General features: G+C 35.6%; 3 protein-coding genes across 4 annotated transcripts; all 3 read right to left on the reverse strand.

Moving 5' to 3' along the window:
* Positions 1 to 2,077: 2,077 nt before the first annotated feature.
* On the reverse strand, positions 2,078 to 4,130 carry LOC9314398 (probable U3 small nucleolar RNA-associated protein 11). Its single transcript, XM_021023978.1, has 9 exons — positions 3,948 to 4,130; positions 3,710 to 3,783; positions 3,535 to 3,625; positions 3,276 to 3,367; positions 3,063 to 3,156; positions 2,891 to 2,970; positions 2,621 to 2,701; positions 2,438 to 2,537; positions 2,078 to 2,356 (listed from the first exon to the last, which is right to left on the reverse strand). The coding sequence occupies exons 2-9, from the start codon at positions 3,763 to 3,765 to the stop codon at positions 2,264 to 2,266; spliced, it is 687 nt and encodes a 228-aa protein (XP_020879637.1). The 5' UTR covers positions 3,766 to 3,783; positions 3,948 to 4,130; the 3' UTR covers positions 2,078 to 2,263.
* Positions 4,131 to 4,473: 343 nt separating this feature from the next.
* LOC9314399 (peptidyl-prolyl cis-trans isomerase FKBP20-2, chloroplastic) lies at positions 4,474 to 6,330 on the reverse strand. 2 transcript variants are annotated; one of them, XR_002332215.1, is made up of 7 exons: positions 6,191 to 6,299; positions 6,024 to 6,102; positions 5,759 to 5,943; positions 5,532 to 5,641; positions 5,294 to 5,402; positions 5,105 to 5,228; positions 4,474 to 4,829 (listed from the first exon to the last, which is right to left on the reverse strand). XR_002332215.1 is itself a non-coding variant. In XM_002878285.2 (7 exons), exons 1-7 carry the CDS (start codon positions 6,240 to 6,242, stop codon positions 4,707 to 4,709), a joined length of 735 nt encoding a protein of 244 aa, XP_002878331.1. In that variant the 5' UTR covers positions 6,243 to 6,330; the 3' UTR covers positions 4,474 to 4,706. The 2 variants fall into 2 exon arrangements, 1 of the variants encoding a protein (XP_002878331.1); XM_002878285.2 differs by having other exon boundaries at positions 5,105 to 5,181; positions 6,191 to 6,330.
* A 2,500-nt stretch (positions 6,331 to 8,830) lies between these two features.
* On the reverse strand, positions 8,831 to 11,518 carry LOC9314400 (apoptotic chromatin condensation inducer in the nucleus). The gene has a single exon (XM_002878286.2). It carries the CDS (start codon positions 11,192 to 11,194, stop codon positions 8,969 to 8,971), a length of 2,226 nt encoding a protein of 741 aa, XP_002878332.1. The 5' UTR covers positions 11,195 to 11,518; the 3' UTR covers positions 8,831 to 8,968.
* Between the last annotated feature and the right edge of the window lie 1,336 nt (positions 11,519 to 12,854).

Below are 12,854 nucleotides of genomic sequence, written 5' to 3' on the forward strand. Positions count from 1 at the left end.
TAATAGGTTTCTGACAAATTGTAACTCATTTGAGATTTTATTCTATTTTTGAAGTACTAATAACGCATATCATAAACACAGGGGTGGCATGTGTTTTATGCCTTTAATTTCCCTTTACCAAAATGGCTTTTTATGATGTTTTAAAAATAATTCAAGACTAATTTGTTTTTAGTAGAAACAGCAAATATCATAAGCTATGAATGCCATGTGTTTTATGCCAAAGATGGCTGTTTTTCTTTAATAGTTAGGATTTGATTCAAAATTTAAACTTGTACTAAAACAGCAATAGTACCAAATCATTTAAAGTCCCATTGCTTTTGTTTTCTTTCTCTCTTTAAATAGAGTAAATAAATTATAAATTAAAAAGGCTGAAACAATATTTTTTTTTCTTTTTAAGTAACAAAATCTAACACTTAAACAAAAACCAAAATCTATATATATAATGAGAGAGTTTTCTCTCCATTTAGAGTGTCCACATAGGCGACACATTAGCGTACACGTCATCATACATTTTTAATAGGTATAAAATGTTACCAAAAAGATTCGAACCCCTTACCCAATACATTTAATAGGTGCATTTCAAACCAAATTGCCATTTAAATCGTTTTGATTGATATCAAAATTTAAATTATATATATGACTTTATAAAACTTTTACTCAATTTATTTATTAAACGAAGAAACATTAAAAAAAAATTCACATACTTTTATATTATCATCTTTTAATAAAAGAAAATATTTTTTTATAAACAATAACATTGTTTAATACAAAGTAATATAATATAACACACAAAAATATGTCAATAGAAGTTAATATACAAATAGATAATTCAAAAATAGAAGTTAATGAATTAATAAAACACAGCACAACAATATATAAGATAAAAATATGAATAAAAATTAGAAGCATATAGATAATTTTCAAATACATATAATTTATATATGAGAAGTAGAAAACAAAAAAATATGTTATCACGCTAGAAAGACATTAACCTTTTCAAGAGTTATAAATATTTAGATTAAAAAAAGTTTATATGATAGTAAACTATAGAATTTAGATTACACGAAATAAGAATATCTATTTTTCAAGAAAAAAGTATGTATCCAAAATCAAGATAAAATATATATAAAATTGTATAATATATTTAAGGAAAGAATTTTGATTTAAAAGTACAATTAGATACAAGATTTCTTTAAACAATAACGTTAGAGTGCAATGTTTCATGGAAAATGCAATGTATGAGAATAGGAAGAATACAAATATAAAATTTAATATGTAGGAAAAAGAACATTTTATAATAGACAAGAAAAAATAAAATATAAAAATGAAATAGATAAAGAGAATATAATTTTAATATAAGTTTATAATGAATCAAAAATTTAATCAATTATTTTAACGAAAAGAACGTGAAAAGAGATAAAATGTCGCGAGGTGGACGACTGCATATTAGAATATGACGAATAAAATGACAGTGAAATAATTTCAAGAGAAATTGACTAAATTCAAAAAGATGTATGAACATGACATAGTCAAGATTGTATTATATTTCTCTGAATTTTTTCAACTAATTTTTTACCACGTGTTACCTAAAAATTTATTGTTTTTTTCAAGAGAAACATTATTCTCAATAAAATCTATGTTATATATCATTTCATAAATAGGTTTATGTCATTATAGATTTATCTTTTAAAATTAAATATATATATATATATATATATATATTTATATTCACGGCTTATATTGTTAATAGTTTATAAGTAAAATCCCGCGCATTGGGATTAGAAAGTCTTCTCTCCATCTAGGGTGTCCACCTAAGCATCCACCTAAGCAATAATATTTATTTTACATTAAAATCAATTTAAAACATCCATTTAATGCATTTACTTGTAATAATTAAAAACTGAGTAAGATTTGCATATTTTTGGTAAAAGCCAAACAGAAGAAAAGGGCCCATTAATTGCTATTTACAAACAGTTTTTTTTGTTGTAAGCCGAACTTTATGTTAGTGGTAAAAAAATTGAAGTCTTCAATCTTCTATTTTGGATTCATGTGTTTAATTTAAATTTCGTCAATCAAATTAAAAAAAAAAACTTTTCCAGATACGCAACAAAGAGTTAAAGTAAACAAAAATTGTCCCATCCAAAATGTTATCTAACGTTCTGCAGGTTCTGGAGATAAAAACTATAATAACTCTCTGCTATATAAACTTCAGTAGAGGTCCGAAAAATGATGTCAAGCTACACAATCATGAAAGCTTTTCTCTTCAGCGTTTTCTATCAGCGCGCCATTTGTATACCGGTTTACCGTTTGGATTGAGTACCTCGTCATCACGCAGCTTACGTTTGCGACCCTTTTTCTGTCCATTAAAAGAGTTTAATCAGAGATGTTCTAGTTGCATACCAAGAAACAGTTATTTGTTTGGGGGACTGATGATAACCTGTAATTCCTTCTGCATTGACATATCCGTGTATAACTTCTCCAAATCTTTAGCCCTGCTCTTCCGTGCCTCTAGGTCTCTATAGGACCTATCCATTTTCCTGTTTTAAGAAAATAGAAGATAATGACTATTGATTGTCCGTTTGATACCTTTGAAAACATCTAATTCATTTCAGATACATACTTCTTAATATCTTTCGGAATCTCTACTGCAGAGATATCGCTTTTGCTTCTACCTTGAAACTCTAGTTCTCTAGCCTCCTCTCTGATAAAGAAACACCAGAGTTAAAAAAGATCATAAGAAAACACAAAACAATGTGGTACCGCTAATGTCTTTTAAATGTTAAGGTAAGGAGGATCAAATTTACCAGTGTCCATGTGAAACATTCAAAATGAATGAGAAACTCATGAAAGCTACACAAAGTAAAGAAAGGACTAAAATGATGGGATTAACCTGTCTTCTGCATAGTAAACATGTCTACGGCTCGACTGACCCCCAGTACATTGCAGTGATGCAGTCAGCTTTTCAATTTTCTACAAAAGATAAAAAGGAACAAAGAGAAAAATGGATATGTATGATTGTAAAAAGAATGCTCTTGGGGTGTGAAAGAGGAAGAATAACTTACGTTTTTCTCACTCTGCCATTTTTGGAACACATATCCAATATCTTGGGTCTTCATGATCATGAGCTCTTCCGCAGAGTATTTATTTACCTCATCCCTGAAAACAATATCTTTGTCAGAATTTACAGACCAAGAAGAAAAAGAGAAACCATGAGAGTACCAAAAGAAATAGTGAAAATAAAAATGATAAAACGAAGAGTTTCTTGATATGCTTACTTTGGTCTATGATATCCATCAACTGTTTTACTATTAATCATCTTAAAGTTGAATTCATCTGGATTCTTGAATGCCGCCTTCTGCCTAAGTATCTGCAGTAAATTAAAACGGTGTAAGAGAAACTCCCAACGATTTAGTTTCTTAGCTATCTCACAGATATCAATCAATCCCTTAAGCTAACAAATGTCTACTTGAAAGACTCCATAACATAATCTCGACTAGGAGAGATGCAATTGAAAACAGAGTGTATAACAGTTACCTTTAAAGTTTCCTGCTTTTTGTGATAAGCATTAGCTCGGATAACATAATCCTTATGCTTCTCAAGGAGGCCAAACCTCTTCCTCGCTTGCCTGAAGATAGGTTTAAAAAATCCAAACTTTAAGAAGAGAAACTTGGCAAATAACCGAACAAGGACAAGAGCAATAATAGCTTACGGTTGAGATCGCTCCTTATGAGCAGGACGTGGAATAGCATTACGCAGCGACGACATCTTGGAATTGCTCTAACGCTGCAATTGCAGTCACAAAACTGTTAGAATTAAACATGATCTTAAGCTACTTAACGAATTGAAACTGAAACCCTAATCGGAAGTATGAATCTAATCCAACATTCTCAAACCTATGAACTGAACCGACGAAACGAAAAGGAAAAAAAAAAGCCAAAGATTCTCACGTGAAATACAGGGAACCCTTTACGTCGAGGAGAAAGATGAAAGTAGAAGTCGCCGGGAACACAACAATTCACCGATGACCTGAAACTTGATTTCTGGAAAGGAGTTAGAGAAGTCGGCGACAAGAAGAGTTTAGGGTTTTTTTGGGGATAAAGAAAACTGAAACCGAACCCTCTGGCTAAGGCCAAGGGTTTAGCGGATATGTCGGAATTACACATTTACCCTTTTTATCGATTTCGTTACTTTTACTTCCAAACTATAGTTTCCACATATAATTATGTCTTAACGTCTTTAGATGAAATTTTGGTAATTAACTTTCCAAATGTGAGGAGCATCGCATTGCACATCTACCGTTCCAAATTTCAATGTATCTTTGTACAATTTATTTATTGTTTGGGGTGTTTCCTAAAGAGTGCCAAAAGTTTGGGGTAGAAAATATAAAATTCACGAAATAATGCATTGCTTTAACTTGACGAACGCACAGATTTGGGAGGAGGCAGAAGAAACCAAAACGCTTAAAACGTGATCAACCAAGCAACAAAAGTAAACTACGATTATGAAAAAGGTCGAGACTTTACACGATCTTTATCTCTGTCTATGTAATTGTGCACCTCTACATGAAACCCATAAGATAAATGCCTAAGCAAAGAAGATTTCTTCTTTTTGTTTCTTTGCAGTTTTCATCTGCCGTGAAGATATAGAGTTTCGAGTAATGGTGAATGCAGATTCATTGAAGCTTAGTGGTGACCAACATTTAGAAGTTAACTGCATGTGACGTCTGAGTAGAAACCTATTATTGTCCTCCTCTCACAATTCTGGATACTGAGCAACTCCACGTCGAAAACTTCAAATTGCTTGGAGCTGAAGAAGGTCGAAGGTCCCACCTGGTCAGAGCCCAATGATCAAGAAATGAACATTTTTTTGTCAAAAGTATGATCAACCAAGGTGAAGACAGTTTAACACAGTGCAAGACTAATTTAAAATTGGTTTACACATGTCCCTAAACGAGCTACGAATGTCCTAAAGGAGCACACTCATGCTAGTAATTCCATTTGAAACATTGTTGATTGATTAGAGGTGATGGTATATTCAAATGAATGGCTCAGCAAAAGTTTACAGTTCAGAACAATGTATGTAAGGATCAAGTAAGAACACTAACCGGAGGTCCCAATTCTGGAGGGATAATAATCCTTCTTCGCCCACCGGGCTTCATGTCACGAATTCCCATTTCAAATCCTGCATCATCATTATCCATATAGTATTAAAAATCCTCAATCTGTTTCCTGTCAAAGAAGATTCTTCATTAGCATCATACTATTAAAGGGCAAGTTAATGTCTTTTAACTTGCCTGGAACAAGTGCATTGGTCCCCATGCGAATTCTAGCAGGAGAGCCTTGTATGTAAGTGCTATCTATTCGCCTTCCAGACTCATTGTAGCCAATGTAGTGAAAAGTCACCTGTAAAAAACCAGTCATAAAACTCAATGGTGTCTTCAATTCAATCCAAGTAAAGAGCATACCAATTCCATAAATGATCTCTAACTTCAGATCCTAAGTTTAACTAATCGAACATAGAGAAATAAGTACCTGCTGACCATCTTTTGGGGAATCACCTTGACCAACATCGAAATCTCGATATATGAGGCCAGAATCAGCCTTGATGTAATTCTCTGAAGCTACTACCTTAACCTCAAAACCTGCACTATATCAGCAAAAACATAAACACAAACAACAGGACAATAAGTTCCCATATTCTTCTTCCAGTAACAATAAATACTCAAAAAACGAGAAACAGTGCAATAAAAAGCTTAAACCTTCTCTAACAAAGTTAGGAAATTCGTCAGGAGCATTGTTCTCTCTCTGTATCCTCTTGTTCTGTTCTAGTAACCGTCTCTCATCATAAGGGCTCTTTGATTTAGTCTTCGCAGATGAAGATAACGCCGGAAACAACAAACACGGCGAAGCAACCAAAACATAAACTAGACTTCTCCGACTCAAGCTGCAATTAAAAGACCTTGCTTTATCTCCAGAATCAAACCAAAAAGGAAGAAAATCATCTCTCAAGATTGCAAATTTTACCTTTGGTCTTTTGGTTCTTCACTCAATGAACAACATACCGAGCGTTTGCTGCTCCGAGATAATGACAGTTTTGTTTCACCTACAAGATTTTACAAGCTTAATCCTATGAAACCAGCTTACTGAATCAGACGAGCAATGAGAGTTTTCAGGGAGAGAGAAGAACTCACAGAGAAATGTAAGTCTTGGAGAGAGAGGAGGAGTTGATAGAATCGTCACCATAGCTTCTCCCTCCGGCGATTCCTGCAAAAAATCCCAATGTTATCCTAACGTTTAATTTTGTAGATAAATTACATTTTACACCATCTATTTTCAGTTTATTATAATTTGGACCCATAATTAATTTTGCAATATAACACTCAAATTTCATGTAATTAATCCGACCATGTAAAACCATACTTAATTAGTGAGTAAAATTTACAATAATTATTTCTCTATTTAGAATATTACTAAAACTAAACTACTGGTCGGCGTAAATTATTGAGATCGAGAGAAAAATTGAAGAACTCATCTAGTGTTTTCGGCGTAATTTTTAGATAAATAGTGGTTTCTGTTTGTTCATTACTTTATTTTTGGGTTCATGTTCCACATATCTCTAACTTAAATTTTAGGTTAACATGGATTCCGAGGTTCCGAGAAGGCCCAAGCGACCTATTCCGAAAAACGCAATTGATCCCTATCTCCACTTCCATTGCCACTTTCACCGTCACAACTACCGCCACTTCCACTGTCACCGACCCAATCGATGGTAAACGTATTTGAGTCTCTGATCGAAAAATTCTTCGTTGAGGAGGTAAAAACCCAGATTGAGCTGTTTTGCCGGGAAAATACAAAGTGAGCGTTTGGACTGCATATGCGGTGAAAAATACCAAGCAGTATCAAGCAATAGGAAGCTTTTCTTCAAGCGAGTGACTTGACATTACCAAATATCCGACGGAGGAGCAGTGGAAGATCTCGGTCGATGCTAAGGTTAGCAAAGAAAATTTGAGAACGATGTTTGTGGAGATGATACTGAAAATTGGTGGGTTGAAAAACTTGAAAACACCATGGTATCGCACTCTTTGGAAGATGGTTCTGAGATACTAACCATACATTGCAAATGTGGCCGGTATTACAAATTCTTAGTAAGTCGAGGAGTGTTATATTTCTAGACTTTAACTACAGTGAGACGCTACTATGAAGATAAGTTTGTGGAGAATTTGGCTTGCAACTGCAAGTGTGGTCGCATATATGAAGTAGAGGCTGATGGCCGACAACTTGAAATTAAGTAGATGGATGCACAAAAAATTTAATTTTAACTTTACATGTGGACTCTTAACAATGTATTTCTCTTACTTTTTCTTGTTAATGAAAATGATGCATTTGGCATTTATGGTGGTTCCAATTGGCATGGGGGTTCGTTTATTCATTTGCACAGTTATGCATTGCCTAACCAAATTTTTTATTTTATCATGAAAAATCTGCATTTTGTAACTTCACATCCTGATCTTGCGTTATATTTGAAGATTTAATCGTTCTGTTTAGTTTAATTTGAAGGCAAAACTTCAACTTGATAACCAATTTCTTTCGTACAGAAATTGAGCTATTGTTTTTAGGAGATGTCGATCCAAGCCTAGCCTTTCACCAATTTCTATAAAACATTTGTGTTGGACCTCATATTTTTGAAACCCACTTTGTTGAGAATTTTTTATTATTAATATCAAGCCTCAAAATTAGTAAAAAATCTCTCAAAATTAGCAAAAAAGCCACATAATTATCAAAAAAAATATTCCAATAAAAAAGTTTTGTAATTAACAAAAATGTCTAAAAATTAAGAAAAATTAATAAATAAAAATTAGTAAAAAAAATAATAAAAGTAGCCGTTTTATTTTTTAAAAAGATCCCATTTTTTTTTTAATTTGACTCCGAATTTTATCTGACTGGCACTGTGTCGACCGAATCAATCCTTTCCAACATGCGTTTAAATTGTTGTCGTGGATTCTTCCATGAAACTTGTCTACTGCGTTGGCTCAAATTAAACAGATCATGTCCTCTTTGCCGCAATCCTCTTGAGTCTTGCCATGTGATAAAAAGAATAAGCCGTCTGGTCTTTCTTTTTTTAATTAAGGTTTCTCAAATTATATACATGCATGTCTTCTTTTTTTTTTTTTTTTTTTCTTTATTAGGGTATTCTTCTATATGTTTAGTGATTCTTTTTTCTTTATATATCGTTGGATACTGTTTGAGGTTGGCTACAAATATTTGTACTTCAGTCGCTTTAATGAAATTCAGATTCTTGACTTGAAATTCGCACTATAGTTAACGTCCATGGACCAACCCTCACGAGAAAGTCTTTACAAACAAGAGTCCCAATATAACTTTAATCAAACGTGCGTACATAAGAAAACGAGGACCTACTTTTAGAGAACGATCATTCAACCACAGGCACCTCCTGATCAGAAGTCATCTAGTAGTTTGTGTCGTTGCACTCCTATTGCTGATAACTTGTGGAGCAAGTTATGTTTAACAAATACTGCATATTCTCATCGGAGCACACTCTCGTTTCCCGGCAAGAGGCTGTGGTGTTTGTTCCTCTTCACTGGCCCGGCTTCTCCCACCTGCAAAATTTTCTCTGTAATTCTTCTCTGATTTACTTTGACAAATATTCTGACACAATGTGATATTTAGGCTCTCGATAAATGCCAATTGGGAGAAGTTATTCGTGCTATATAGGAATGAGAAGCTGGATGCTATGCTAAAGGTGAGTTTTCTGAAAACATTATGAGCGAAAAACTAACTTGGTGTTTTTTGGACAATGACTCCGTGCATCATTTAATAAGTAAAAAATTCATTTTTATTCAACAATATAAACTTCAAACAAAGAGAGTGACAACCAGATTCTCATCAACAATGCCGATAAATTAAAATTACAATAATACAAGTAATGAAGAAATAAATGGTGGTGAGTGTCATCTGAATTGACTGTTTCTGAAAATACCAGTGCCTCCTCCTCTAGGTTGTTCACCCGATATGAGTTTCTGTAACCGAATTTGTTCCCGGAATTTAGCTATGAACTCACCGGCTTTTCTATCAACCTCATTATGGTCATGGCTTGCATTGCTTTGGCTTTCCCAAGCACCTTCTTCTTCCTCTTCGAAAGTTACTTGAGGTTGCTGCTCGGCCTCGGGCTCTTCCATAGCAACCTCTTCTGGCTCGGATTTAGCGCGAGTTTCTAAACTTTTCTCCTGGTGTAGTATAATTGATAGTTCTTCTTGTCGTTGTCTTCTCGATTTCGTACTTCCTCGGCTTTCTACTTTAGCTTCTGTCCGGTCTTCAGATGAATCTCCATCTGTCTTTAAACCTTTCCCATGACGATCAGATCTTATGGTCCTCACGGACTTTGCTCTCGATGATACATTACTGGAAGCTCTCCAAGAACGTGGTTCAAGTCTTGGACTGTTTGATTTCACTTCCTTATCATTACCAGGAAGGTCCTTTTTCCTGGACTTATTGTAATCCTCAGAGTCATCCTCTAAGTTTCTTGTGACAGCTTTCTCCGGAAAAGTGTCAGGTCCCCCTTGTGAAGAATGCATTGCACGCCTTGAAGCTTTAGTATTTGTTGGCTGGAACACTACATCAAGAGCAGGAAAAGATTCACTGAACTTCTTATCTTTTGCAGAGTCTTCTGCTGTTAGCTCCAAAGAGTCTTGACTCCTTCCCTTTTTGACCCTAAGATTGTTATGGTCAGCTTCCTGTCCTTTCCTGATATTGGCTTCAAGCAAATGGACATCACTCTTTTGCTGAATATCCCGTCTTCTAGTTGTGGAGTCATCAGCACCACTAATGGAAGATGAGATGGACTCAGGAGGATAGGATCTGCGAGACTTGTTCCCTCTCCGGGAACTTTCAGCTGCCAAATTAAGCGATTTAGATCCCCGTTCCTTCTTACTGAAGGATTCTGTTTTTCTGCCTCTGACTTTACTCCCCTCCAACTCATTTTCAAACCCCCGCCTTACATCTTCCTCTAACAAGGAACCATCACTGTAATGCCGAGAATGTGAGGCACGCCTGTGAGTATCATCGGTTAATAATTCTGGCAAACGCCTGTGAGTATCCTCGATCACTAGTTCTGGCGATGGTGGAGTTGGAGACAGTGAAGGTGATGGGGACAAGGATGGTGAACTAGACCGTGATGAACCCTGAAGACTCTTTTCCTTGACCAACTCTTCCACATTTGAGTTTAGTGACTCTGCAGAAACAGATCGAGAAGGCGAGAATCTGTTCTGAATATGGGATGCAACACTAGTTTGAGATGAAGAAGAAACATTAGACCGAGAAGATGTGGATTTAAGAGTAGCAAACTGGGTTTCATCCACAGATAGAGGCTGGAAATTTGAAGGATAGTTGTCTCCCATTCCCATCATTTCAGGTCTAGATTGCCATGGAACAGGTGAAGCCGGATCAGCCAAGACCTCATCAGCCAATAATGAGTCAGCTTCCCCGTTAACAGCTCCATCACAGTTATCAGTAAAAGAGGTATCTTGAGGAGCAGCATTATCTCTCAAAGCTGACCTTAAACTCCTAATCGGCAAGCCTAATGGCTGATGCAGAACATGGCCATCAAGACCATAAGCTGGTCGAGTAACCACAACCTTGGATTTCCCCTGGAAATACTGCGAATTCCAAGCTCGGACTTCATTAGTTTCACCAAATTCAGACGATTCTTCCAATTCACTTTCAACAACAAAAGACTCAGATTTCCCCACAACAGAAGCTCGAGCACTCACACTCTCACTCCTCACATCAACAAACTCACAAGAATTATCATCAAACTCTTCGTCAAAAACAGAAGAAACCTGGAAGATCCTAGATACATAAGACAAAGAAGACTCATCTACACGATTCATCCTTAAATCAACACCGGATTCAACATTCCTACGGCTAAACAAACCGTAAGCAACAGCAATGCCGACGAATAGGAGGTGAATCAGTTCCCAGAACTTGGTGAGCACAGTCTCACCGACGAAATCAGGAGCTTGAGAAGGGAACAACGGCAAGGCGAAGAGAAAGAGAGCGAACAGAACAGACTTACAGAAAAATCCTCCTCCGGTGGATTTAGACCGAGGCTGTGTAGACGGCGGTACGACGACATTAGGCGGAGAGCGACGCTTGGTGTAGGGATTGGGAGACGCCATTGTCGAATCAGAGATCTCGAGTGTGGAATTGGATAATTAGGGATTAGAGTGGATTCGTTGGGTATGTGAAGAAGGGAAGAAAGAAGACTTCGAAGCGACGTAAAAGACAGATCTAACCATTAATAATAATAATAATAATAATAAAGCTCTGTGTCTGTGAGAGAGAGAGAGAGAGAGAGAGAGAGAGTGAGAATGGAAACTATCTGCAGAAAGCAAAAGACGAAGCCGCTCATCACAAAAGTCCGTTGCCGAGATTTACGGAATTGACCTTGGCTTTATTCAATCCTGGACTCTACGACGCCGTATTGTTTGACCCCCTTCATAAACGTTGTCGTATCATTTTGGCCCTAAACGTCGACGTTTCGGCTGTCCATTGTTGGTGGGCAAGGTTGAAGAGTAAGTGTGTATCGTTAGGCCCTAAACGTCGACGTGTGGGCTGTCCATTGTTGGTGGGAAATTTGGTTGAAGAGTATCAAGTGTTAGTATTTTTATTTCGTTTGGTTTGTTTAGTTTTGTGGTTTTTTTTAAATGTTAATAAAATTTGGTTAGAAAATAACATCGCCAAAAAATTTGATCTATTGGAAATCGAATCTCCAATTTTGAAGACTTCAATTCAAAGCAAGCTGCTGAGATGTTTTAGCGATAGTTGTCCACTAGCCACATGATGCACTAATCCTCCTCCACAAGTTTGAGACACCACTATTTTTGCAATCGCTTCAATATAAGAATCATTGCATCGACATTTCTTTTCTTTTTTTCCAAAATTTGAAGTAATGGTTGGTATGGGACTTTCACGGTTTCACCGTCCCAATCCCGTTTAACTTTCTGGTTCAAAATTCAGTTTCTTGGCTCAACTATCTGGTTTTAAGTAACTATTGGGATTTTTCATCAAACGCTAGTAGTATTCATGAACTATTTTCTAACGTTTTTAATTTCAAATCTCACAAATTCAACCAAAACAAAAATAAGCAATTGTAGTATTTGTATTAATAAAATGATAAATTCAAAAATTGTTTACAGTTCGATTTGGTTGAAACTAATTTGGTTGTGATTCAGTTTGATTGGTATGGAGTGTATAGAAGCAACCAGGGCTTATATACAAAATTGGTTAACACTCATTTTGAGTTAACTGTCCACCTAAAGCCTATATACTCTATAGCCACATGTGGGAAGAGGCATGCCTTCAAACTTCAAAGGCCCATTTATTAGTTTCTGTTCTATATCTCTTTTTTTGCGTCTGCCAGCATCGAGATATCATCGTCGTACCTCTCATTTTCTCTTTCTCTGTCGGTTGAGATCTTTTGACATAAGGGAAGAAAAAAATATCGTATCTTCAGTGTTCTGCAAGAGATTCTAAATGGTCTGACTTCGTCTATGTGGACCCAAAAATCTCCAAATACAGACCAAATGCTATGTTATGTCACGTACATATCTCGATATTCGTATTGGCTAACATTTACTTTACATATGCAAACAACACACGCTTGCTCTATCAATCACAACGCCTTCATTGCTTCTTTTTACTTTATACTTCTAACTAATCTTCTAATTAATAATCATCTTTACAAAATCCCTTTCTTAAGTGCCAAGCAAAAGATAGAAAACCCCCAATTAAACAATTACAACTTTAACAAATGACGCTCGCTAATATTAGTTTATG

Source organism: Arabidopsis lyrata (genome assembly GCF_000004255.2).
Source record: "Arabidopsis lyrata subsp. lyrata unplaced genomic scaffold ARALYscaffold_5, whole genome shotgun sequence".
Classification (NCBI taxonomy): domain Eukaryota; kingdom Viridiplantae; phylum Streptophyta; class Magnoliopsida; order Brassicales; family Brassicaceae; genus Arabidopsis; species Arabidopsis lyrata.